The 27,999-nt window shown below is 41.0% G+C and overlaps 1 protein-coding gene and 4 long non-coding RNA genes across 7 annotated transcripts; 2 read left to right on the forward strand and 3 right to left on the reverse strand.

Annotated features, from left to right (window-relative positions):
- On the forward strand, positions 1-27,668 carry LOC135428912 (uncharacterized). 2 transcript variants are annotated; one of them, XR_010436346.1, is made up of 3 exons: positions 1-55; positions 27,229-27,475; positions 27,550-27,668. It is a non-coding gene; the product is annotated as an uncharacterized LOC135428912 (long non-coding RNA). The 2 variants fall into 2 exon arrangements; XR_010436345.1 differs by lacking the exon at positions 1-55 and adding an exon at positions 13,705-13,837.
- On the forward strand, positions 946-1,521 carry LOC135428887 (uncharacterized). Its single transcript, XR_010436337.1, has 2 exons — positions 946-988; positions 1,084-1,521. It is a non-coding gene; the product is annotated as an uncharacterized LOC135428887 (long non-coding RNA).
- LOC135428910 (succinate dehydrogenase assembly factor 4, mitochondrial) lies at positions 5,839-6,575 on the reverse strand. 2 transcript variants are annotated; one of them, XM_064683038.1, is made up of 2 exons: positions 6,137-6,575; positions 5,839-6,055 (listed from the first exon to the last, which is right to left on the reverse strand). In XM_064683038.1, exon 1 carries the CDS (start codon positions 6,501-6,503, stop codon positions 6,141-6,143), a length of 363 nt encoding a protein of 120 aa, XP_064539108.1. In that variant the 5' UTR covers positions 6,504-6,575; the 3' UTR covers positions 5,839-6,055; positions 6,137-6,140. The 2 variants fall into 2 exon arrangements, with proteins under 2 accessions (XP_064539108.1, XP_064539107.1); XM_064683037.1 differs by having other exon boundaries at positions 5,839-6,028; positions 6,137-6,572.
- LOC135428911 (uncharacterized) lies at positions 12,421-13,685 on the reverse strand. Its single transcript, XR_010436344.1, has 2 exons — positions 13,452-13,685; positions 12,421-12,662 (listed from the first exon to the last, which is right to left on the reverse strand). It is a non-coding gene; the product is annotated as an uncharacterized LOC135428911 (long non-coding RNA).
- LOC135428908 (uncharacterized) lies at positions 24,837-26,038 on the reverse strand. The gene is made up of 2 exons (XR_010436343.1): positions 25,242-26,038; positions 24,837-25,045 (listed from the first exon to the last, which is right to left on the reverse strand). It is a non-coding gene; the product is annotated as an uncharacterized LOC135428908 (long non-coding RNA).
- Positions 27,669-27,999: the final 331 nt, after the last annotated feature.

Genomic DNA, 27,999 nt, shown 5'->3' on the forward strand with positions numbered 1-27,999 from the left:
TTTTAGGATGGGATTTCCCAGAAGCCCGTCTTAGCGAGCACCTCCATCACATAAGGTAAGTACATTAATTATTTCAGTTTCTTAGCTCCGTTTGGGGTGTGCCTTGATGTTCAATAAGCCAGTTAGTCGGGACAAACAGTTTAATATATAGAAAAATTTATAAATGATGGCAAGTATACTACTTGAAGTTTCACCCATAAAGCGTTAGAAACAACAGATTCTTAGATATAGGAAATATGTGTTGAGTGGTATGTAATTTAAAATATATTAAATCGGCTGCACCAATATGTATTGAATCATAAAGAACATAGAGGTTTAGCGGCTTATTTATATAGTTCTTTAATTTTGTATTTTTACATGGCTGCTGCTGATTAATTAGCTTTCGACATTCACTTAAGCTGCCGCAACTAGTTGACCTAACTAATTTATGTATTTAATTTTCACACTAAACGCCACAATTTATTTGAGCGGCATTTGCAATGGCTCATCCTCGCCGCAGTGCACACACGTTATAATTCTGTTCGCTTTGAGTGTGGCGACGCCTCATAAACAATAATAAATCCCCCTCTGGCAGCCATTGCGAGAATATTTATGTGGAATCAAAGTACAATCTGCCAGGCATGCCATAAAAGAAAGCCCCAAGATGCCACGCCAGACAGCATATTGCCCAAATGCCATATAACGTTGGCTACGCCTGCCGTGAGCCGAGGCCTCTGGCCCACCAACGCCTCCTCAATTCTAAATGTTCCATGACGTGTCGCTATTTTCGTCAAAGAGAATATAAACTCTTTCGAATGGAATTCACAATGCACATAATACTCACATGCAATGCGTACTAAGCCAAACAAAACTAAATCCAACTGTCTGCACTCGACAACAACATGACACAGAACATTTAAAATTATGACAGTTTTTATTTTCAACGGAATTCACTTTATTTTTAGTCAGTCAGTCGTTCCGGCTTGGCTACGTTTGTCTTTGAAAATATGTAAGTATATTGTATTGTGATCTTTTGCCCAAATGTATATGATCATGAGGGATCAGTTTTACAGTCTAGATACATTTAACTATTTATTTTATTAGGCAAATTTAAAAATGTTGCAATTTAGACTGCATACCCTTAGACAGATTTCATAATACACGTGCTTCTCCAGCATTGGGAACGAAGTCAGAGTTAAGTGCTGGAAAGCACGTTAATAAAATCGTCATGATGGAGCGTTCGAACAGCTGGATATATTTGGGCAGGCCAGGACCTAGACCCGAGAGGTCAAACCTGGGTCGCAACCTGTGACACGCATACACAATGAGAGAGATAGTCAGAAAGTGTGAGTAATGGACAGGGAGATACGGACACAGATACACATTTAAAGGAGAAATTGAAACGGATTCTGGATTCTATGTGATGCCATCGAAAATCTGTGGAAGTCGTTTTGCAGCCGGCTAGGAAGATGGCCATAAATTACCGGCGACTATTCAGTATCGGTCAATAATAGGCGACAATAAAAATTTATTACAGTTTGACCACCATGAAATTATCGTTAGGCACTTTCGAAGGCACCTACACGCCTATGCAATAAAGGCGAAGGACCTCACCTTTCAGCTGCCAAAAGAGAGGTCAATGAAAAATGACACATACTCTCACAACAGGGGAGACAGACTCTGGCAGGAAACTTGACTCTAAGACGTCTGAACGCCTGTCTGCCTGCCTGCCTCTTAACCTGACCGTCGTCCCGCCTGTCCGCCTGCAACTTACAAGGCTGTCAAAGACCGCACTGCTCGTTTGTCACATTTAACAGATTTGTTATCCTGTCGAGTTAATGTCGGGCACACAACAAGCATAGTCGGGCACCCAGGCAGCACATGTCCTGGCCGTTCATAAGAAATGCTCAAGGGGGACTTGAAGGGAAACGAGTACTCCGGTCGAGTTTGATGTCGCTGCCGCTGCCAATGCCGCTGCTTGGCAATAAAAACAAAAGATTGATGGCATTGGGCACACGTTCGATTTGTTTTCCTGTTGCTATTGCCATGTCCTTGCCTTTAGTGCTTTGTAATGTCTTAACATTTGACACATCACTCGGATTTTCCGACCCACATCGATATTGACGCTGCTACGCAGCCAGAACTACAACTGCCACTACCACGATTACCTACCCCCGGCAAGGATATGCTCGTTAGTTAGGGTTTCTAATAAATTTGTGCAACACATTTCTTCTGTTTGGCCCTCGTTCTCATTCCTGTCGACGCTTGTAACATTTTTATTTGATAACATATTGCATTTGGCCGCCGCCGCCGCCTTCGTGCGCTCGAATCTTTCGGGCGAGTTACTAAAATATTGGATGTTTCGGACTCTGCACATGGTGCTCAACGCTGCCACATCCACATCCACATCCGTGTCCATGTCCGTCTACGGCTCAACTGGCCAGTGATTTATGGCGTCTGTGTTGGCCATTCAACTGCATTTGATTTAGGTTGTAAATTGTTGTATATTGTGGCCATGTCTGCGTTTCCTGTTCGCTTCAGTTTGTTTGCTCGTTCTTGTTTGTTGCTTTGGTTTCGCTTTTTATTTTCATCTCTATTTTGAAATTTACGCTAATGAATTTATTGCACTTCCGCTGCTCTTTGCAAAGTTGGAAATAGTTAATAACGGAGTGATTTAAATTGTTATTAATTAGACTGTGTATAACATTTGTATGCTCCAGTCGAGGCTCAGAGAATAATTGAGATGCCCGATTGTCATTTGAAAGAATTGCTAATATTTTACCTGTCTGAGATAATATAACCAACTACTTGAACTGCAGGCTTTCATTTACATGAGTAGCTAGATCTGACTCACAGCTCTCGTTTCGTACCTAACTCATAAACCATCCGAACAAAGTGCCAGTGGGAAGAGAACAATCGAATGCACATTGTGTCATGTCATTGCCAAATAATATTTCACACGTAAAGCTACCCAAGCAGTTCGAACGGCGAGGGCCGAAAACCCACAGAAATGCGGAAAAATAAGAAATATTACGCGCTTGCCTCACCACAGCACAGACTCTGCAGGAGGCAGGAGGGTGAAGAGAGGAAATGCTCGTTGTATGTGGCAATGGGCAGACGGAAAATCTACAATATATTGCCAACTATTATGTTATTGTGTGAACGTGCACTGATTTCGCCAGCAAGGCTTTGTCCACGTGCAATATTTTTCAGATTCTGGCAAGGGATTGGATTGGTCTGAGTCTGGTTACGGGTGCTAATGCCGGGTGCGGATGGTTCTGCTGTTGCTCAGCGTCTTATCGAGGCGTATAACATATATCATTGACACTTTGACATTGGCGAGCGACTGGGGAGTCAAAGTGTGGGCCATGACCAACCGGATTTTAGTACTTTTCAAAATGGCACTTAATCATGGCAGCCGCCTGGCACAGGAAAATGCGGAAACTGGCACACACACCACGCGTAATCGCATGTGTTCACGCTTGAAAGGATAAGGACGACGACGACGACGACGACGACGGAGACGGAGGACTGCACGGACTGGCCTCCTGCCGTCGAGCGACCAAAACGAAATAAGATTAATGACTTGGCAGCGTACTACATAGCCATGCAGAGAGACGCAGGCGAAGGCGCGCAAAAAGGACATGCTGCCTGGTATTGGATAAATTGTTTGCTACTTGGACTGTCATTAGTCGAAAAGTTTGTTTGTTATTGTGTTAAGTGTTATTTGTGCGCATATCCAAGTGTCAGCCTGCCAAGCTGCCATTTGGCTAGCCATCCCGGCAACCCGCCACCCCGCACCCATTCCTCATGCTCCCTTCTAGCTTTAGTTACTCAGTGTATCGTTTATCACTTTCGTTTTGGACACATCCCAAAAATTCGCATGTCATGTTTGGCGTGCGCTTTATATGCGTCTATGATGATGGCTGAAACCAACGCAAGCCAAACAAAAAATTACCAATGACCACAAAATTTGTGAAATTAACGGACAATGACCGGAACGGAAAGAGGATGGCGAGGATAACAGGGAAGGGTCCCTGAGATGTGCATACGTTTCGTGTCCTGAATATGTGCATCTAATGGGCGCTGCGTGACTTTGGAATTTAATAGATTTACTGTCTCAAATCAACGTAAGGAACAGACACGGATGTGGTGTTTGTTAAGCCCATTAGAAATGCAGAAGAATACGGGATTAAGCGGAAATAAGCCTCATTAATCTACAGCAATTGGAAAATAGATTCGTTATGTTCCATTTCTTAAGGATTATTATTAGTTATTTGCTGTATTTGACTTTTTACCCCTTTCTCTGGGTATTGTCTTCTCTCGATTTCAGGTGAGCTAATGCATAACAAACATTCTCGCATCTCGCAAACAAACATCTGTTGAATCTATTTACTGCTCGATCAAAGATCAATCACTATCAAACAGATTTAGCTCAACAAGAAAATTCCGCATTACTTCCAGGAAATCGACAATACGCTGTATATAAACCCGAAAATAAATGTTACTCTCGACATCGAATTTGAGATCTTACTCAACTATGCATACTACCTGCGAGAATTCTTTCTATACATGTATGTATGTATGTATTGGTTCAACTAGCTCACAAAGTCATCCGTCAAATGCGATTTCAGATGCTGGCAACAATTATTTCGTCTATTTTATTTTTAAACGAAATTAACGTGCTGTTTCTCTGGACCTGTTGTTATTGTTGTTGTTGTTAATGTGTTTTTATTACGTGAAAATTAAATGAAAAGAACGCGCATACCAATTCTCAAGATCATTTTATGAGGCTCCCGAACCCGAATCCTAACCCTATCTCTGACAGGCTCATGCTGCGCCGCGTCGCAAAGTACTAGGCGCTGATTGATAGAACAAAGTAAAAATCAAATAAAAAACAAAACATTCAACTATGCACGGCCTCTGCCATATTGCGGTGCGAGATCAAAGACCGCCCCGAGATCTGTAATGACAGCTTTGATCATTGTTTTGCCTTTGATTTTTTCCGGTTCGCTGCCCGATGTGGAGCGCCCCAGGCAGAACCATCCATTGGTTCCTCAGCCTGCATTCACATCTAGTTCTCGCATTTGTATCATTTTACGAGCAATTTCGCGCCTACTTAAGATATCTCTCTGCGCAGCTCATTACACTTTTTTTCTTTTTGAGAGCGTTTTATACTACCTTATTATATAACAGTGTCATTTTGTTAGAAGGCCAACGAGGACGCGACAAAATGTGTACAGCTTTACAAATTAATAATCAATTTACCGAGCAGTAATATAGCCTGCAACTGTTAACTATCTTATATTATAGATATGTAACTTGTATAGGACGAATCAGTCGGAAATAGACTTTTGAGACTACTTATGACCTCTTTTCAAGATTGACCTAAAAGTACTGCCACCATCGTATCCTATAAACCATGAAAGTTTTCGAAAGTTTGAAATTACTGTTTCGATGTTACAGTTTTCTGCTTAATCGGTTGTTTTCTTTTTTTTTTTGTGATACGTTTGTTTGTGGGGAATTTCTATTTGTGTAAGCAACTAATCAGTGCAAACACCACAAAAATGTCAAAGGGACTGAGCAGACAAACAGCTGCGAATATCCCAAATTTCTATGCTCGCCACAAAATTTTTCCAGACTGTCCCAAACAATTTACGACATTTTAAAACGCCTTTCGACTTCTAGCAAAGTACGAGGGCCGGCTACAAAATTAGAAAAGACAACACTTTTCAAATAAATATCACGTAAACTGTCGCCTCGATTTCAAATGAATCGACTCGTGCACACTCGAAATATTTCGACTTAGGCACGATTCTCTGCCCCTGAACCATAATAAATAATGGGAGCTGCATCGTGTACTCTATTCCGAGAACCCTTTCTCTTGGAGAGCATCCAATAGACGGCTATCAATTTATATTTTATTGTTGGTGCAACATAAATTCTGGAAACCACAAGACTGAAATTTATGTAATGCCTTCGCAGAACAGCAAACAACAATGATAAAGGTTGAATGAGCTCCCAGCTACCGTTCCGTAAGATCTTTTACCTAGAGTGTAAAAAATAGCGAGTGCTTCTGTTGTTAACAGGGTCAATAAATCAAAGTTCGTGGGCCCCCCCTCAGGTGGGCTAGAAGAGACATTTCTGGTAGTCTTACATTTTTAGAAATCTGTACACCGGCCCTTGCTTTCCCAGTCGCCATAGCGTGTGGGCTCCGGTCCGCGCTGTCCACCAATTTCACCTGTATACGGATTGGTATTGTTTGGCCACGGCTTCAGTGGCTCCTTTTCGTGAGCCGGATGTGGCATTCCCTTTGGTACGGACAAAACGGGTGCACTCGATCGCATTTTCTCCTTGAATTTCAAATAGCGTTCACTAGGCTTGGAGCCGTCTTTTATTTTGGTATCCTTCTTTTGCTCCGTGGAGATCTGTGTTTCATTAGATTCCGTATTGGTAGCTGCTGCTCCACAAAATCGAACTAAAGCTTTTGAAAACCAATTTTGGCGGCCAAAACACCGAATCATTTTTAAGAATAAAGCGGTAATTAACTGCTCAGCTAATTTTCAACGATATTAGTTTTTTGGCTATGGGAATATTTGTATATACTCAATGAATTTGAAAAGTGTTGGTTTTATATTAAATGTAACAGACAGACAGTTAATGTTTGCCTACTATAAATGACGATATTTTGGGTATACATTTTACAAAGGATGTAGGTTTATCAAATTATAATTCAAAATTTTTGACTGTGACAATGATTTTGAAGAACTTATGGAAAATCAAGTACAGTTTAATGTTGAATGCAAAATGTTCCAGCCCGTCAACCCATGAAAATAAACTCTAGCATAAGCAAGGGAAAACAAAATTCTAAAATTTCAATAGGAGAACCGAAATATAAGCTGATACTATGAGCTACACATTAATTCACTGTAATAACAGACCTCAGATGCGATTCTAGAGTAACCTAACCTACCAAAAACATTTAAGAGTTGTCATTATTATTCACTTTCTATTGTTACATTCGTTATGCGTTGCATATTGCCAACAAATTTACTTGGACGCGTTTCGGTTGCTATTGCATTGCATTTGTTTGACATTATGTACTCGAACAGCTTGTCCAAACAGTTTGACGTGAGTCTAGTTGACAGCAGAGATCAAATGTCTGCCTTTAAAGCTCGACTATCTGCGGCTGGCTTGGCAGTCACAGACTTGACTGACAGAGTGACAGAGTCTAATGACTTTGCAGCAGCAGCAGCAGCAGCAACAGCAACACAGCTGCGATAAAGATAAGCAACGAATATTTTAACTTCCGGAAATGAGTAGCTGGTTGGCAGTTAGCTAAACAGCTAGTCGGGCAGTCAAGTTGTCAGGCGGCAGTCAGCTGTCAGGCGGCCGTTAGCTGATTCATTCATTGATGGCAGCAATTAAAACCGGACATGTGTTACTGCAGTCGGGCCCGGAGATAGCGAGCCTGCCTGCTCTGATCGTGTCAAACGGACAACCATTCAACATAAGTCGTTTCGCGCCCGTCTCTAAGGCGACGCCTTGCAGTTTGACTAGAGTTCCAGTTCCAGTTGCAGTTGCAGTTGGAGCTGGAGCTGGAGGCGGTGGAACTTCAAAGCATTTTAAATATGGCTTGTGTGCATTCCGGCGGCCTGAGGAGAGCGCAAGTGTCTGTCACGCTGGCGCAAAATCACAGCGACATTGCAAAATTTGTTCTGCCATCAAACAGCCCACTCGGAATCGGAGGAGCTGAGCTCCCTGCCTGCCTGCCAGCCTGCCGTCGGCGTGGCATCTTTTATTATGTGCTCTGGGCTTGGCCTCTGCTTTTTGTTTGCTGCTGCTTTCTTGGGGCAACATTAAAAGTTGCCGGCTGTCAAGATTCGCATGCGTTTGCATCGTTCTCCTTGTTGACTGCAACTTTCTTTCTTTTCAAGCCCCCGCCACGGAATTGGACTTGGAGCTGGAGTTGGAGTTGGAGTTGGAAGTTGAGATTGAGGTTGTTAATTCGCTCCTGTCTCTGGCAGTGTGTCAGCTGGCACAGCGGGTTGTGGTTATTGTTGTTGTCACTTTTTGCTTCAGCGGCAAAATTGAAATTGTTGCTTTAACGTTGGCATGACAATAATCTCGCAAATCTGTTTAAATTAAGCGAGACAAATGTTTCTTTTTTCTGCGCGCACTCTTGTGGCAGGCCAATCAGACAACCGACCGGACAACCAAACATCCGCACAGCTTGTTATTGTCCTCCACGCTTTAACAGCCATGTCCATACGTGTGATAGTATTTATGTTAAGCATTTGATCCCGGCCTGGCATTTTCATTTCACAAAATTCAAGAAAACTTTGCTTTATTACAGTCTTTACAGCCGACAATAGCCGAACAGATTTGTTAGATGAACATAGCTGAACAGATTTGTTAACTTATATTGTGCATTTCAAAATTAAAGATATAAATATGGCTTTCAAATGTGTGTCTACATACCAAATCGTTAGGTCTAGCTTTAAGATAGATTTGATTTCAATATGGGGGAAAATAAAATACAATTGATTCTGCGTGAAAAGAGAAGTCCGAGTTTTCATAAATATCCTCACCAAATCTTTGCCACTATTTATACCAAGGTGGAATGAATTATCCGAAAAGTCGGGAACTTCCGACTAGAGCTTCTTTCTTGTTTTTTTACCCATTTGCAATGGGCACAGGGTATAGAAATATTCGATTTGAAAATATCGATGTTAAAAATCTGCGAAAACATTTTGAAAAACTTACTGATTAATGAATTAAATCGTATAAAATACGCAAACTGAAAGTTCCTGTAGCTTTGATCAGCCGTCAGGTGGTTTGATCGATTCCCAACAATAAAAATTCACCGACAACTTGTTCATAATGAAGATCTGTTGTTGCTTCCACCTTATTGGCGATATAGTCGGTCGATCTTATTGTTTTGGTGCGCACGGGGCATCAATCACCCGAGACACCCGACTCATTGCCATTTCTATGGACATGGCTGTTGGCATTGATGTTAGTCTCAGCATCGGCATCGGCATCGGCATCGGCATTGGCATCGGCATCGGCGTGGTTGGGGCCGATTGCCTGGTTGCCGGACTGCCCACCCGTAAACTTGTTTGATCCTTTTTTATTTTACGGAACAATCGAGCATTTTCACACCGTAATAAAAACCTCAAACATGTTTGTAAAGTTGTTAATGCTGCTGAGCATGGGCTGGGCATGTGTAGGTGGGAGCAACGCATAAATTAACATTTTGACTGCCAACTGGCGCGGCAAATGATCAAAGACACTTTGTGCCGTCATCGTTGCGTTGATCATCGTCATCGTCAGCAGTCGGAGGCGGCATCGCGAACATCATTTCACGTTTACGATCCATCAACACGAGCCATCAAATTGTATACAAACAAACGCAACAAAGATCAAAAGCCGTGTACCTACACACACAAAAATACCGGAGCATGCTCATTTCGATTTTCAAATTCATTTGAATAAAATCTGGGACCGGGTCCCGCCATTTGAGAGTTGCCTTTCAACAGCTACCGCTGCCGAAAAGACACTGACACTGCAGCATGAAAATGGAAATAAATTGGAAATGCCTCTTCAGTTGCCAGTCTGAATGCACATTCACTTTAGCTCCACTCCTCACATTTTTAGCTAATTACTTATGTGTCGACGACTGGGTCCAAGTGTAATGCATTTTTCATGTGTTCACATGTGAGGATTGTGTTAATCCCGAGTATGTGTGGATTATAATGTGTCCCCTATATGGGGTGTACAAACGCATCACAGAGTGTGCATATACTTAATGCTTAATCAGTATTTATAACCTGTGTATCGTTTATCTGAGAAAGGTTGGGCCAAGAGAGGTTCGAAAGTAATTATTAATAAATTAGACAACTCGAGTTTTGAATCCCATCTATCTTCGTGAATAGCTCTTTATAAGTTGGACTAATAGTTGGAATTTACTCGCAATAAATAAAATAGAACCTAAAAGCTGCACTTCAATATCCTCTGGAAATATGAGAACCAGTGGCATAGCCTTATCAAATGACATCATCGTCAAAAAGCTGACAATTTATATGTTTTCCGTTTGGCGGACTATAAAAATGTTCTGATTTAATGCCAATGAGCGGCATGTCAAATTCAATTTGAACCCTAAGATTGATACGGGCACACCACCGAGAGATGACGGCTTATGCGAAAGACCCCAATAAAGCGCAATTAGCTAGATTTATGATTATCCCTGTTATGCACAAATAATTTTTGGACAATTTTAGATATGTCTACGACGGGCGACGTACGTTCTGGGCGAAAAGCCAACGCATAATTTATAACACCAAACGTAAACAACAAAGAAGACAAATCGCTTTATTCACGGCAGTCATTCCGCAGCCGCCACAAAAACACCCCCAGCTGTGCGGAACATGGGCAGGACTATGCCGGGAGGAGGGCCGAGGGCTGGCCAAACACCCCTTTGTTTGTGATCTTCTGGTTGAGAAATATGGGCTGACAGCATTATGCCCATAACATGCCGGAGTCCATGTCGTCACCGGAGGCACATCAAATCAAATTGAAATCTGCTCGCAATTCGATATGCCTGTGCCCATTATCTTTAAAATATGATGTGTGTGGGTTTCTTTTTTCTTTTTTTTCAGATGTAGTTACCTTTATTATGGGTTTGGTAGCGCCTTTCCACAATTCTCTATGCAGCTGCCGTATGCGGGGCTTGTTTTCTACGTGTTGATTATATTTATTTGTATTATTCTTTTTTTAACAACACTAACGACATCAAATGTTGTTGCTGCATTCCTTGTGCAGTAGCAATTTCTTACCATTGCAGCACACTATGCACGGGAAATGCATTACTCTGAGGTTTGCAGGCCAATCTTTATACCAAAGCGCAAAGTTCTATTTTAAAAAATTAAAACTTGCTTTTGAAGCTTGACCCGAAATCTTTAGAGAAAGTTCCCCTGTTTTCCTCGAAGGTTACTAAATATAATTGTTAATGCTAAAGCCTTCTGCTTAGGCTTATGCACACATTTTCAAGCTGTATTTAAAAAGAATCAAGAATTCCGTCTCCATACTGTGTGGCAAAGGCAAGAAGAAGCAGAGCTGCTTGGCAAGGTGTGTATGTATATATGAAAATAAGCTAAAATGTTTGTAGCGACAATTTGGCGTTTGTTTTGGGTATCTCCTAGACGGACACTCCTGACTTTAGCTACTTTTTCAGTATTGAAATAAACTTAGTTATTTTTATTTGCAAAGGCACACAAAAACCACACAACATATGTGAACATTTCCCGTGCCCAGCAAATGGCAATGTATGGGCTACTTGCAAACTCCTTCGTCCATCATCTATGCTCGGCTTTTCACTACGATAAGTGCTCTGGTTCAGCTGTTGTGTGTATATGTGATTAATTATACGTAAGGCCGACTCTTTTGCCGGTACGGGCTCAGAGTTCCGAAAGGATCGAAAGTAATGTCAATGTCATGGGGGTGAATAGGCGGCAGGATGAATGTTTGTCTGAATGCGCAAAGGGAGTGAAAACATTGCCAAGGGCAACGTCTGAGGGCGGGCGCTGTCAAATCTTACAAATGTTGACAAATGCATCGAAAATAATATTTGGGTAGACGAACCAGTTGGTTGGGAAATTACTATTATTTGAGCTCATTTGTGCGAACAACCTGAGGCACTACATTTTGCACAGTTACGATAATTGACGGAGGTTTTTCTTGTATGTTAGTTCATGCTGCCTCTTTTAGTTTATTTCAATATTTCGCATAACCATAACGTATGGATTTATCCATTGGATCTATCATGTCGTGTCAAACTGCGCTCTGCCGCGTTGTCCTGTCAAATCAATCATTGTTTTTTCGGGCTCCGGTTTCTTTGCCTGCCTTTTGTTATTGACGTAAGGCCGGGCCATAATTTTTCATTGCGTTGCACTCGCATGACATTAATTTTGTTGACATATTTCTTTTATTTTTCGTGTTTTTCCCTCTTTTGAACTTGCTTCCCCACTGCTGTCAGCACGAATTTACATGTGTCACAAGCTCTGAGAACGATTTTGCGCTCCGGTGCCTTCGGCGTTACGTAAGTGAGTATTTTGTGGTCGGTCCTTTTGGACGCTTTTTAAATTGATTGCATGTCCATTTGTATGAATACCCAGCAGAGTTTTCACGTTCTCAATAATTCCAATACATTTTTTTTTTAAAATTTTTATTAGCATAATTACAGAGCATAGAAAACGGCTTACATTATTATTATTACAAATATTTTTATTTTAATAATTATATAATAATTTAAAAATCAATGCATTATTAGAAAACCAATAACACATCACCCTGTGATAACCTTGGAATTACATTTATTGACATTTTTCAAAATGAACGCAATGCTTATTTATCCTGGATAATCTAAAGAAAACAATTAACTTGGATTTTCTTTTGATTATTTATTTATTGCTCCGTAGCCAGCAATTTTGGCTGTAACATGACAGGTTGGGTATATATAGAGAGCACGCTTTATCACATGAGCAAAGTTTAAATGTAATAAAATAAAAATAGTCAAGATGGGCTCCGGGGAATAATGAATTACACGACATCCGACATGCATAATTTACAAGACTAATGATATGAAAATTGATTTTAATGTCACTATAAAAGACGAATACAAACTGAGACATATAAAAAGTTTTGGTTAATTTATTGCCAGGGTGTGTGAGGAAATGGAATACCACTTAAGTCATTTAAATTTTATAGTTAACAAATTTTTATGGGATTTCAAAATCAGGCATTAATAGAAATAAGTGTTCGACCCGATAGAGCAACACAAGTAAAACCTCTAATGACTCATTTGTTGCCCTGGCCATGGAGTTAAAGTAGTGGCCCCTTCGATTGCATGGACAACTTCTTTGCCCTGGTATTTACGACTCTTCTATGTGCCAACTGTCCCCAGTAATTGTCACATTTTGTCAGCTTCCCATATTTGATTTGGGTCGCCCCGCACAGCGAAAGACAGCAATGACAACCACAGTATCCCCGGCCTTGTCAGCCTGCCCCTCTCCCTTTACCCAACTGCTCGCTCTGTATTTTTATGACAATTTTAATGCAATTTTCTAAAATAAAACGTATTTTTTATGGCTCTTTTCAAGAGTGCGCACCCTTGGGAAAGAACCTGAAAGCAGTTTCGACCTGCCAGCCTTTACGATTGGCTTTCATTTGTGTCGTCTATTATTGCTGTGTTCTCTTTTATCTCCGGTCTGATTTTATTTTATATCGTTTATTTGCTCTTCCCGCTCGCGTGTGTGTGTGTCGAAGTTTATATTTTTATTTGTTTCGACAGTTAACTTGATGTGTTTATGACACGTCTTGACACTAAGTAGCTGCTGCGGACTTGGCTACTGTCAGTGCGTGTTGACCTTTTTTATGCGTCTCGTCGTTTATCAGAGAAAGCGCCCACTTACCATCTGACATTTGTGTTCTCCAAATGGTACAATCCGTAACCCTGATTGAATAACTGAGTGGTCTTTATTAATAATTCGATAAAACTGTAATGGCTGACTGGTAAAAAGGATAGTAAAACTCCGCTTAAAGACTTTTGTAACTGAAGGGTTCTGGTAAGAGAAGCTAAATAACTTTCAGATTTTTACGAATATTTTACTCTGGCCTATTTAAAATTGAATATATGAGGACTTGACGGCGACGTCAAAACGAAATGCGGTATAACATTTCAGTTTGTTTCCGGCATTCCCGATAGCACACAAGCCAAATCAATATAAAAGTGATGGGCATGTCAAAACCGTCAAGTCAAAAATAATACTAAAACCCTAACAGGCAGACAAAGACTGAGGTAAGTTGGCTTCTGCACAGAAGTCTCTTCAAGTTAACTTTTTAGCCGTGCAAAAAAAAACAGATGTAGAGTAGGAAGAAGACTAAAAGAAAAACCGCAAAATTGAAAATACATCAAAGTTGTCTGCGGCAAGGCAACGAAAACAACAACAACAACAGCAGCAGCAGCAGCAGCAAGAACAGGAGCTGAGAAATCATAAAGAAATATGCTTTGAGTCCGGAGGACGAACAGAACAACAAGCGAACATATTCAATAACGAGAGATGTCAAAAAGCCATCATAAACAGATGACATTTCCCATATTGAGTGGCGAAAGTAAAATTTAATAATAATACGGAATACACCGACGGCGACAGCAACGAGTCAAAGTCGGGCCTGTTATACGAGACGGCTGGCACAACTACGAGGCGGATCGGCGGACTGGCGGACAGGCGAACGGGCGGACAGGCGGACGGGCGGACGGATAGGCGGGGCAGGCAACACGTCAACAACGAAAATTGACACGCCGACATAAACACTCACACATGTTTGGGCTACGACGGCCCCTGTCTCTGTCTGCGACTTGGGAGCCGGGGCTCCCTGCCGAGCGGAATGTATAGCAAAAATGTCAATATGTTGCTGGGGTTGTCAGGCCTGTCATGTCACACTGGCGCTTGGCAGCCCCCGCTCCAGACGCGGCCAAAAGCCGAAAGCCATAATGCTAAACGTGCCTTAGTTTCATGCATGAATGTTTGTGGCACATAATTGAAAGCTAGCTAAATTAATTTCAATGTGAGGCGCCAAAAACGACATCCAACAAACGAACCTAGCCAGCTTATAGCAACCGGTCGCTCGGTCTGTCGGTCGGTCAGTCGGTCGGTCCGGCTGGCTGGCCGTCTCCTTGCCCCATTCTCTTTGAGTCGCAACTAACTTTTCACACATGACTGCTGCGTGTTTGCGGTGGGCAGGGGTCGCAAAGGGCAGCTCGTTAACAGGAGCTTCACAGCTAGTTAGAAGTCACCTCATCATCGTCGACGTCGTCGTCATCGTCAGCGTCAGCGTTTGCGTTTGTACATTTTCCATGACATTTTTGACAGCTTTCGTCTAACACGCAACAAACCCACAAAACAGTTTGTAAACGCCCCGCCCTGCCCTTCACACACCTAACGCCAATTTAACATACGGAGTTTATCAATGACATTTTGGTCAACTGGGGTAATGGCAAATGGCATTGATTTAAATGAGTTTTGGCCTTGTGGCTTTCACCTGAGCACTATGTTACACGACTATATGTCTGTACAGCTAACGACTATTTTTGACTGGAATCGAACTAATAAGTGCTATCGTCGGCGCTATTTCCGGTGTGTTATCATACAAATATCAATTATTATTATTGCTTAGACGTACATTATCTACCCTATCTTGAACTGCTCCTCTCACGTTACGTTTAATTTAAATATTTTAAAATAAGTTTGAAGTTCAGCGAGTTAACAGCCAAAAAAATGTCGAACACTTGGCGTCATTTGTCTATTTACTGTTGAGATTTTGCTTCAATTATCATCCGTAACCCCCTGTGAGATCATTTAAGGTTCTGCCGGTTTCTTTATCTTTGCACTCTTCGCAACTCATAAACTAAGATCCCAACTAAGGCCTTAGAGTCATGAGGGATGGCTCCCCCTGTTCGTCCATCAGCGACTAAAGGCGAGGCTATATTAAAAGTGTGTGTATTAGTGTATTTGATGGCGTACGTGTGAAACATTTGAGGAGGCAATGGTGGTGCTGATGTCGTATGTCCTTGTCGAAAGTCTGGGTGAGCTTACTTCTGGCGATGGTCGTAAAAAACAAAAGGTCCTCATTCAGTCGTTGTCTCTAAGGGGGATTGGAGATATAAATGCCGTAGCCACCCATGGCTTAGCCACATCGCTTTTGCTAAATGTTCGATAATTTTGGCCGCAATTGCACTTTTATGACATTTCATGGTTCATATATGCCCTGTCCTGGCCACAACATAAATTGTAACAAGCCCTGCTCCACTATGGCCCTTTACTGCCATAAACTCTGACTGCCATAGTTGCCAGCTGTCGTCGAGGATGTCGTCTTCAAGGCTTTTAATAACTATTTCTATCATACTTGGCACTCCCAGCACGCACCGACATAAATGTAATATAAAATACTTGGCAACGTTTTGTACTTATCTTCGTGTCCATTCAGAGAATTTTACGACAAGGGCTCAGATAGAGCAGCATCATAAAATACACAGATAGAAGTCAGCTGCGTAAATTATTAACTTATGTTAATGCCAAAAGCCCTAAAATCTCGGCGATCAACGAAAAACTGTAATGCAGAACCTTTTTGTCTTAAAGCCGATCGACTTTAAGCTGCATAATAACAAGTGCTTGACCGAATTAGATAAATACACATCTGCGTACGGAAAAGACAGAGATAACTAATAAATTTGACTATTATATTTTACATCCAATTGAATTATTTAAACTTATAAGTCTCATAAATGATAAGCCCACATTCGCCCCCTAAGATTTAGTAATCTTACTTTTCTTTAGTAGGTGCCTTGTGTGATTGGGTTTTGGTGAATACCACTAGCCCGTATTTTGCAAACTTTGTGGAAAACTTAGTGCCTAGGTGGGAAAAGAGGCGAAGTTTACTCTACGTAATAATATATAATAATAAGTAGTATTTCATAGTGCTTCCCTGATTTCGAATATCCATGCGCGTGTAAAGATACCCTGTCTTGCTCGAGCTTTATATGTGAACTTAAATACTGTTTTGATATATACATTCAATTTTATAGTTTATTTGTGTGATTATGCATTTATCAATAATTAATAGATAATGAAAATTGACAAAAGGTTCAAGGTGGAATATGTTTAGGCCTAATGTTTGCGTAGGTATTTATACAGATTTGGGCATTTGAAATACTAAAGTCTGGCACTCGTTCATACTTGTTTCCTAATTGAAAATTATTTGCGGCGGGGCTCCTTATAAATCAACGAACGCATAATCCATTTCGTAGAGCCCCGTTCGCCCCGTTCGGGCATATTCTCCATAGTCTCCTAACTCAAGCAGCGAGGCACACAAAGAGCTTGACTCATGTCACTTGAGGATTTATTTCTTCCTTTCTTTTGGATCTCGAGCGCGAAACTTGGTAGAACGACGCCCCGATGATGGCGGCCTTTCGGTGGCTCTCTGTGCGCATGTGCGGCCCCCTTTGATGTGCTAACATTATTAAAAAGCCAATAAAACATTTAAAAACAGCTTGAAATTTTTCATTGTTGGCGTTTTTTGGCAATTGAAAGCGAACGCACCGAACCGCAACCGAAAGACTCGGCTTATTAATGCGACAACGAACAACGCCAGACAATTTAATATCTTCAATATCCCTTTGACTGCCGCACCGCACCACGGCGAACCACTGCGAACCACCGCGACCCACAGCGTGCCACTGTGCACCAAGGTGAACCGAGCCTGAACGGTAGCACAAAATGTCAACAATCAACGAACAATCACATTTTGTTTGCTGTCAATGTGACAGCCACCAATATTTATTTTAAATCACCGACAACGCTGCGTGTTTTATAAGAAGTGGCATCCCAAGCCGCTTCGACCGGACCCCTTGCCTGCCCCTCTCCATTCCCATCTATTGCTGCTTGATTGGTCCCCGTTTACTTAGGAAGCAGCTACAGTGTTTGTTTTTGGCTTCCAATTCGTTTGAATCAGCTTCGTCTTCGTCTCCGGCTTCGAATGCGGCTCAGGCTCAGCGACAGTCAGTCAGCCACATGCCAACATCAAAATAAAATACAAATATCTTTGACAGCTACTGTGGAGTGGGCAAGCAAGAGAGCGCTATATATAAACATATAAACATATATAGAGAAAGAGTGAGAGAGAGAGAGAGAGCGAGAGAGAGGGAGAGAGGTCCATATTCAGTCCGACTTTGAAGTCCAAGTCGACGACGTGCTCATCATTCGTTCCTCTTCTGCGCTTTTGTCATGTCAACGGAGCAGCGGTTCCTCGAGTCGTGGCCAGCTTAAATCTCATCCAGTCAGACAGGCAGCCAGTCAGACAGGCAGTCAGGCAGCTAGTCACCCAGTCACATATAGTCGGTAGTTTAGGAAGGCAGTCATTTCCTTTTTGGTTATTTTTTCAGCCATTCAACTTGATTATGCGTGTGTGCGTGTGGGTGACACACATTCCTTTTTGAGCCAGAGCCAGGGCCGTACATTGCAGTACGGCATTACTTCAAAGGATATGTTTGCAATCTGCGTTTTTCTTAGCGCAGTCCAAATGTCAGAATCACAAAACGAGCTCAATGCTTGCTCATATTGTTCCGATCCTAAGACAATAGAAAAAAGGTAACAATGTCGTCCTGGACCTGGAGTTTTTGCGAATCCAACCACATATGTCATACTTCTTAAAACACAATTAAAACGCGGTCTGCTTATAATTTATTATTTCTAAGTAGAGTATTTTGCTTCCGCTTGTGTAGCATCAATCGACTCCTCAGGTTCGGTAATAAATCTATTTTAGTGTACAGTTTATCACAAAATCTTGCCTAGAAATCGATAATACCACATGTCTCCACGTGAAAGCCTTGCGGTTACATTTTTGTATTTCCAACCCAAAACCGATAATGAAATTAAATGTTATAAAAAGTATCTCCTAATGAAAAATATTCGCTAGTCCTGTCTATAGGAACTAAAAAGTTGGTATTTTATATATGTTATAAGTAAATTCTCGAATAATATGTATAGAACAAATGTTCGAGTTCCTTAATATCGATATATGTATATTGACTAAAGAAGAGTGTGCTATAGAGGTTTGTGTAAATATACACAGGTCGAGACTTTATTATCCAATTCCCTAAAAATTAAACTTAAAACTCTCTTCCTAAGGTACTGTGCTTATGTTTATGTACATATGTTAGCACATTATTTATTATGGCAGATTGGGGCTGGGTCGCTGGTGTCTTCCCTTTCAATTTGTTCCATAATGTTGGGACATTACGAAGAATAATGAAGTACAATGAAATACAACTCATAAATGGATGTCCGAAAAACATAAAAAGTTGTACAGCAACACACACACACACACACACAGACACCTGAGTTGGGCACACCCAAGTGGCAATTAAATATCACACATACGCCACATGAATTATGCATACAATTTAAAGGAAAACAAAATGAGCGAAATGCAAATGCCCATTAAATTATACAATTACAAAATATTAAAACAGAATTATGGCTAATCATTATGAACGCGTATAAAGCAAATGCCGTATACTTATATTTATTTACATTTATATGCAAAATGTAAACACACATTTAAACGAGCCAAAGCGACGTCCCATCAAAGTTAACAGCCCAAACGAACCAAAAACGATACCAGAGCCAAAACGAAAGTCCCAAAAGGAAAGCAAAATGTGCCGACAAAGTGGTCTGTCTGTGTCTGTCTGTCTGGCTCTGATAATTTTCATATATCAAATAACCATATACAAGGGGCACGTTTCCCAAACGAAATTCATTCATTTCTATGCAGAGAGCGGACCGGCCCATAAAGACTCCAACAAATTCATAGTTCGACGTTCGTTGGTTGGCTCATTCACTGACGTTGTTTATGATTATTGCAGCGAATCTAAAGAGACCTGGCAGCGATTACTGAAATGCTCTTTGAACTTTTACCGCCCCCTATTATTATGCATTTTTAATTAGTGATATAGTGTGAGAGGGGCAACGTGTTGATAATCATTGAATTTATCACCTGTGAACGCAACGCTACCGACTCAACCTGAGTCCCTTTCTTGAGTCAATCAATTAGAGCAGCCGCCGACTATTGATCTACCTGCTAACTACGTGTACAACAAATAACAAGTGCCTCTGGCATGTCTAGTCGATCAAATGCTGAAATCGAATCTGCAGTGAAAACCCGCGCAACCTGTCTAGGCACGCCGCTCCTTATTTGTAATGCGTTAACGAATAAGTAATGCGACGATTTCGAGTGGCAGTTCAAGTTTGAGTTTCAGTTCGAGTACTTTTATTTTTGTGGCATTCATTAGACGGTCGCATCATCAGCACATCGTACATTGTTGCTGCTCAAAGTTGTTGTCAAACTGTCTGTGTGCTTGTCATATAAAGTTGTGTGTCAGCCTGTCATTTAATGTCACGTCAATCACGACAGTTCAAAACACGTCACAAGCTTTCCATGCATCAACATCATTTGGTGGTTGGTAGTTTTGGCCTAAAATGGCTTGGGTCACATGCATACACATATGTATACACTTATAGGTATAGTAAGAGGCTATTTTGACACCTCTACTGCATGGATTGTTCTAGTCCAGGTTCGGATTAAGTCAAGAAGGCTTCAGTTTCAATACGAAACTTAAAATAACTTACAGTCAACTAAGCCATAGTTAAAGTCAACAATTTTCATTCTTTCTTGATAAAGTCCATTGTGAAAAACGGGAGGTGCAATATATTTATAAATATTATGTATTTTGTTTTGTATATCATTTGTCATTAGTAATCAATATTATTGATAAAGTTTGGTGGAGACTCTTAACTCATCTGAAAAGAAACATATACAAAACAAACAGACAACAAAAAATAACGAGAATATATGAAACGCATTGTGAATCTAGTAAGTGCTGAGCTCTGTAAAGTAGTTCATGCAAAAACTTAATTTTTCACCGATCTTTAATTGCGGATATACGTTCGATATCGATACAATTACGTACATATGTAAGGAGCATATCGCAACTAACAAATTCTGGGTTAAGTCAAAATATGTTTCATTGAAATTTTTTCATATTGGAACTAAGTATATCAATCACCGGCTTGATCTGAAAGACGGACCCATGCAAAGTTTTGTGACGAAAGCATTAACACTAAGAAACTAGTTTTTATTATATATATTAATATATTTATATATATACCTTATACCTTATAGAGTCGGAGGACTTCTTCGCTTATGTGTTACATATTGCATAACAATATTTTAGTACTCTTTACAAGGACATAATAGATGTACAATATGGCCAAGCGAGAGACATATTTTTTTTTCAAAGGCAACTACCATAAATTGTAAATTAGATTTGAAGAAAGAAACTGCAAACTGTTTACATTTCTGCGGAAGCAGTTGAAAGCCGCACACGAACGGTATTTAAAATGTACGTGACATCTTCGACAATGGGTATGTCAACCATTATTTTTAAGGCATTATTAGTTTATTTGACAACTTGTATTGTCATTATCCCTTGTTAGCGACACAGGACCTAAAGACCTGATGATGCTGCTGCTAATTTGTGTCACGCTGGCAAAAGAAACACAGAAGAAGTGCCGCAAAAATTATGAGGAAATTTTGTGACCAAAAATATTTGCAGATTCTGTGCCCGACCCATGAATGAAGCCGAGAACTTTGTTTGCAGTTCTTTTGGTAGGTAGGCGGTTCGCATACTTTGAAGCTGTGTTCCTTAGGTCGAATTCGATGGAATCATGCTGTGTGCCTTCTCTTTTCACCTTGTTGACACTGTTGGACTGTTGGACGCTCAAGGTCTGATCCTAACTATTGTTTCCAATGTGCCATTTATAAAACCGTGCGCCCTATGCATATTTCTAGGAAGCTTTCTTGATCTCGGCCGATGCGGAAGTGCCATTAGCCTTACGACAAAGCCGATTTTGAACTAAGTCTGAAACAGCGCGTGGGAAATTATCGGGTGAAGCGGGTGGCAAACTTGTCTCTCTTTCTCTTGACTACTAATCCGAACGGGCCGTGTCCCAATACGAATTAAATGGCGAGATTAGAATAACATCCAGGCTATATTGATAAAGGGTGAATGTATATTTAAAAAAAAAGAAAAGATATGGCAACATGTCATTAAAAGGGAGAAAAGCACATCTGCTGCTGGTCGGTCGGGCTGCTGTTAGGGGCTCGGCTTCGGGGTTGCTGATAAATGCGCAGATAATGCGACACTTGAAATACCTTGGGGACAACCAGTCAGCTGAGGCATTAAGGCATTGTTAAGGGATTTATGACATCAAACATGGAACTCAAGAGCGCGGATTTTTGCGCAAGGCAACTACTTTGTGTCCAGAGTTTAATTGTTTTCACAGTTGCAACTCAAATGCTGAAATTGAATCATTGCCAAGGAAACTCAGGGAAGGTTGTCAGTCACTTCAGTACTTGAAAACCGCGCTTAAGTGCCATCATTGTGTTGCGTTTCTTTGTTTTTTTTTTTCTTCTGTAACCCCTATCATGGGAATGTTTTTGATTTGATTGCAAGTATGCATTTAAAAGGGTTGAGTTTTGGATGGATTTCAATGGGTTTGCCTCGACTGCTTTCTTTGCGAATTTAAAGCCTTGCCAACTTGACACAATGTTGCCTCGAAAGACGTTCAACAGTCAATGTGGTTGGGGGTAACGCGGCTCTGTTGTCGCGGATGTATGAAACCCTCTTTAAAGTCCCCAGCATGTGCCTGATATTGCCCCTGAAGTGAGTATATATCATTAACTCGAGAGCTGGCGGCACTCGCGATTTGATTGCGTTTGCTTCTGCTTCTTTCTCGAGTGCTATAAAGAGTGCGGAAATTGCTTGAAAGCAAAAATGCGTTTTACTTAAACAATATATATTTTTTATTTAATAGAAGTGTTTTATGTAAGCAAACGCATTTTGCTCTTTGATATTGTTAGCCTCTCGAACATGTCACCCGTCCTTCTATTCACGTTGAACAACTGTAAAAGTGCTTTGGCAACTGAAACAAATTACAAATATTTCTTTGATCCTTTTTTGAAGACCGATATGCTATAAGGGACAGTCATACATTTTATTTCTACTCAACAATCACCGAGAAACATAATAAAATAATACAACTGGAATCAATAAGCAAGTTCTGACCGCTTTCTATGTTCAATTTTTTGCTCGTTTAAAGATATACAAATATCTGTCAAAAGTAAAAAACTGAAATGATTATAAATACAAAAAAAAAAAACAAATCAACTAAGAATCTGCTGACGATACAAAAATGAAAACTCTCTTCTAAACATAGATAGAATAATGCATTCTTGATTTACCTTAATGAGTACCATATATTAATTTAAGGCTAACAAGGCTATTACTCTGAATAAAGATATTTTTGTAGTTTTCCCAATCTGCATCAAATTTGTATAAAGGTTTTTATTACAGTTTTTATTTTTAATTTTTTAATAACCAATTATCTAATTGATTAACTTATATTCAATACTAAGAAATTTCTTCTCTCTATATACAAATGTTTGTTCTGACTGACAATGCCAGCTTGTTTTATATATATTTTGACTTACTGGTGGAATACAAGAGATGTGACATTAAAGTATAAAATAAAGTAAATATTTGGTGAAAAGGATTTTCCAACCATACGCAGCGGCCATTATTAATTAAGTGGGTTTAATTAAGCTCTTTCGATAAGCGTATTAACCTTTCGACGGTGTAGATATGAACGAATTCACAGATTCCTCAATGGCACCTGTAATTAACCACACCCTGTCCGATTGGGCCCGACGCAAAGGCGGACATGTTTGCCACGTACACAAACTGGGTGCAATCTTGGCCATGCAATGGGCAGCGGCAATAAATTACACATCTGCTGATGGATGTCACTTGGCGACATAATCACTGTCAGTGCAATGAGACCCCCACCGAAAGATAGACAGACAGCAAAAAAGGGAGTGAGAGAGAGAGAGAGAGAGAGAGAGAGAGATAGTGGTCTAGTGTGGCTGGGTAAGGGGATTGTCTGAAAGTACAAATACACACTGTGTGCTGGCGCAATGAAGCAGACAAGCAACTAACAAGCCTCGGCCCGGGCATTGTTTATAATTCATAAAGCAATTTTGCATGCCGGGGCCCACAGAATGCAAGCCATATGCAAATGCAGCTGGCAGACTGCTCTGCTGGGATGCCCTCTCTTGGCCAGTTGACCAGTTGGCTGGTTGGCTGACTGGCGAGTTGGCGAGTTGGTCAGTGGCCAGGCAACTTATCACGCGGTTGGCCTCCACTCTACACGTTTGTGTTTGGTCATCATTGAACATATTGCGTGCGTGGAGTAGCCTCTGAGTCCGAGTCGGAGTCCGAGTCTGACTCAGACTCAGTCGAGTTCGAGTTGGAGTCTGTGCCACCCGGTCCACATGCCTGCCATGTCATTCATTCATTTTGCAGGCTGGCTTTCAGGCATCCATCACTTGACGTTGCTGCTGATGCTTCTGCTGATGCTGCTGTTGTTCTTGCTGCTGGTGGTTGCCAGTATGTCAGTCAGTCAGTTACTGCTGCTGATGCTGTTTCTCTTTCGCCAACCACACTGCGAAACAAAACCAACAAAGCCTTGATTACAATATATCCTCCTGGCCAGTGCGTACCTAGCCGACGCAGTTCTTTCTCTTTCCCTCTCTCTCTCTTGCTTGCTCTCTTTTCCACTCACTTTGCTGTCTCTCTGATGTTTTGAAATGCACGCGAGATTAACTCTTGCTTCTGACATTAACGAATGAGAGCCAACAGCATCTGACAGTCAAATGTCAGTTAGCTGCTGTTCTCTGACTCGGGCCGCAGCTCTACTCCTGCCTTAGCTCTGGCTCTGGCTCTGGCTCTAGCTGGAGCACTCAGCGGCGGACAGCCTTAGGTAGCCCCATCTACATCCATACCCAAATCCACATCAACATCTATCTGCTGTAGCTGTGGCTGCAGCTGCAACTCTGGCCATGTCCACTGGGATTGTTGCAGTTTGTTGCGAATGCAGTTGGCAGTTGACGTCTTTGCTCATAATTTACAAATCGGCCAGCAAAACTGTCGGTACTTCCAATTTCAATTGCAACAAGCACTCATAGAAATGTTACACAAGGGAAACTGACTTACGAAATACTCTTTAATAGGTTTTTACATTTTTATCAACTTTTCGGATAGATGAAAATTCTTAGATATAATAAATCAAATGAAAGTATATTATTTTGATAAGCGGAATTGAATTATGCAACATTAAGAATTGTTTGTAATAGGCAGTTTTGTGGTTCGATATTTATTTCGAGTAATTGATTAAACTACTTGGCACAAAAGGGAGCAACAACATCAGCTGGCGATGGCATTTTGACTTGTTTAAGCTTAACAGATTTGACCAGCGGCCTGACTTTGGCACGACTTTGACTTTGGCCCATTGACGGGTTGACGCTGACTGACTGACATATCAGCTGCAGGCTAAAGCCAAGCCGAAAAGCAAGACAAACCAAGACCGAGACCAAGACCAGATACAGCCAGAGTCAGGACGAGTACCGATGCAAACACCAAGTCCAAGACCAAGACCAAGACATAGTGGCAGCGTAATTTGAAATGAAAATTAATGACATGCAATCAATTTTGCTAGTCGTCGTTATTTGTTATTTTGATGACTTGCCTTGTACACACTCGCTCACTTCTCCACCGCGTCAGGGCAGAGCCAGCAGGCTGTCTCTATCTGGAGCGTTCTCTGTCTGGCTCACTCATTTGTCAAAAGCAAAACAATTGGGAGCATGAAAATGAAATATGGCTGACAGAGAGTAGCTGCCGGTAGAAGGCAACTGGCGAGTGGCGAGTGCACGGAGAGTGCAGCGGGAATTCGCACCGTGTGTTAGAGGGTTACACGGGCTGCTCCTAACCGCAATATGCTTAAGTTGTGGTTATTTATTGTCTAGCATTTATAGTTCAGCTCCAGGCCCGGCTAGAGAGCTGAGCTCTTCGACCTGGCAAGCGAGTTTTTCATATTTTCCAACCATTTCTTCCATTCATTATTGCTGGGGTAATGTGAAAATGAGTCGAGCTTTCGCTTGATTCGTATCGACATATTTCGCCCGCATTTTGTATTCCGGCTGTCAACGCCAAAAGTTCAACTCTCTCTACCCAACTTCATCCTTCTCTTGCGTTCTCCTGTCTCCTCGTCCATCTTTACCCCTCCAACTCGCTGGTTGAAGGACTGTCTGGCTGAGTGACGTGAGCTTACGTTTCCACCCCAGGCTGATTGATGTGAGCCAGCAAAAAAGTTGGCACTTGCTTTACTGTTGTCGATTACACAGCGAGTTCTGAAAAAGTTTTGCCGTTTTTCTTGCTGTTCTGGCTGCGAAAAACACTACCCGAAATAAGTCATCGCGTGCAGCGCAGACATCAAGTCAAACTTAAGATTGATTAGTTATTGAAAACATTGAAACGATAGCTGCATGTCCAACGCAGCCGAAATACTTGTGCACAGATACCCTGTAAACTTACCTTTGTGTCGTTTTACTGCTAAAAATCCAGTCAAAAGTTGTCAGGCTTACAACCTGGGCCTGATGTCAATAGGTATACTATATATGTAAATACTTTTCCAAATCATTTGATTTTATTTTCAGCCAACAATTTTTTGTAGTGTAATCTTGCGCCACATTTCTTTATCCACACAACCCAAATAAGTCATAATGATTTTTGATCGATGTGTCAAGTCCAAGACGTCATCGAATCATTAACAAAAAACCCACCCACCCACAAGTCCCACCACTCGTTACAGAACCTTCGCAGAGTCCCCTTGCATAATCATTTTCAATAAATAATTTTTTCCCCAGCTTTAAGCGATTATTTATTTTTTTTTTGTTTGTCATAATGACAGCATGACAGGATAAATTACTGCCAAATGAATGAGGCGAAATAAGTCTTAAGCGGCACAGCGAGAGAGAGAGAGCGAGAGAGAGAGAGAGAGAGAGGGGGGGGGGGGGAGAGTGATGGAGAGGGAGACAGGCACGCCCATTTGGCGCTGGCAAAAGCCAAACATAATTTTTTGTTGTGTAATTTACCACCAACACACAGAACTGGATAAAGGGGCGACGCCCGCATGGGTAAAATTAATAGGCATAATAATTTTTTGACAGCACACCCAAGGATAACACACTGCAGCAGGCAAGTCATCGGAGTCCGCAGTCCGCAGTCCGCAGTCCTTAGTCCTTAGTCCTGTGCTTGCCTCCGTCCCTTCCTTCGATGGGGGAGGACGGTAATTTTTTGTACCGAGTGACTTGACTGACAGGCAGGTTGATGATAAATGATGTCGCTGATGTTGATGCCGGGGCAGAGAGCTGCCACGTCATGGAGGCAATCATTTGGACTCGTCGCTGCTGCTCTCTCACTTTAGCTGACAGTCGCTCGTCAGAGTCCCAGGATGATTACTTTGATGACGTTGCCACATACAAACAAACAACAAATAAACAGACATATTCATATTTTGCCATATTCTCATATTTTGTGCAATCTCATTGGCTGGTTGCGCTTATGCGAGTATATTCTTTTGTATTTCATCCTAAACTTGTTTAATTAATTGATGAAATGTGCGTGCGTGCAAGTCGCCTTGACAATGACCGATTGGTTTCCATTTCTATTTTCAGTTTCAGCTCTCTAGCAGATCCCTAGTCGAAGTTCTCTATGTCTACTTTGGTCATTGTATTGGTGAGCTAAAAGAAGAAAACAACAAGTAATATCGTGAGTTTGGCTGAGTACAGGAGTACTTATGTTTAGTCATCAGGATCTAATTTATCAGACTTTTTGGGCTCATTTTCTCGCTGTGATGTGTCAATTTAAAGTGTGAGAAAATTGCCTGGGCTTGTCTAGAATGATGAATGATGATGAGACCAAGTAAGTAAAGAGTGTGCTTCTTGCAATAAATTGAAATTATATTTTCTTAAATGCGGCTCTTCTTCGTTTTTCAGAAACAGGAATAGCTTTTGGTGAATGTCGAAAAGCAAGAAAAAACCAACTACAGGAAACTAATTTCAATTTTTAAATAAATTATATGATTTAATTCTGGTCTGTAAAAAAAACAAGCAAACGAGAAATAAATACCACTGGGATGCTTGATCAAAGTATTATTATTTTTAAATATTCTCGAAACCCCGCTCTGAAAAGATTTTCTCTAATTTTTGATGCCTCGGCAAATTTATGCATTTGTGTAACTTTATCACACTGAATTTATAACCAGATATAAATTTATAATTTATGTTTTGTATAGTGATTAAAATATTTTTATGTGATAGTTGTCTATTTGCAAAGAATGTGCCTGCTAAATTATAATATTTATATTTATATGATTTTTTATGTACTTTTAAGATATTCGTGGCATTTCCTTTTTTAATCTAACGTATTTGTAACCCATTCCGTAA

Source organism: Drosophila montana, unplaced genomic scaffold, assembly GCF_035044405.1.
Source record: "Drosophila montana isolate Dmon_TW-CO22-7 unplaced genomic scaffold, ASM3504440v1 contig_2581_1, whole genome shotgun sequence".
NCBI lineage: Eukaryota > Metazoa > Arthropoda > Insecta > Diptera > Drosophilidae > Drosophila > Drosophila montana.

Bases quoted from the DNA above. Each gene is read 5' to 3' on its own strand.
- LOC135428910 (XM_064683038.1), bottom strand. From the start codon at position 6,503: ATGATTCGGTGTTTTGGCCGCCAAAATTGGTTTTCAAAAGCTTTAGTT.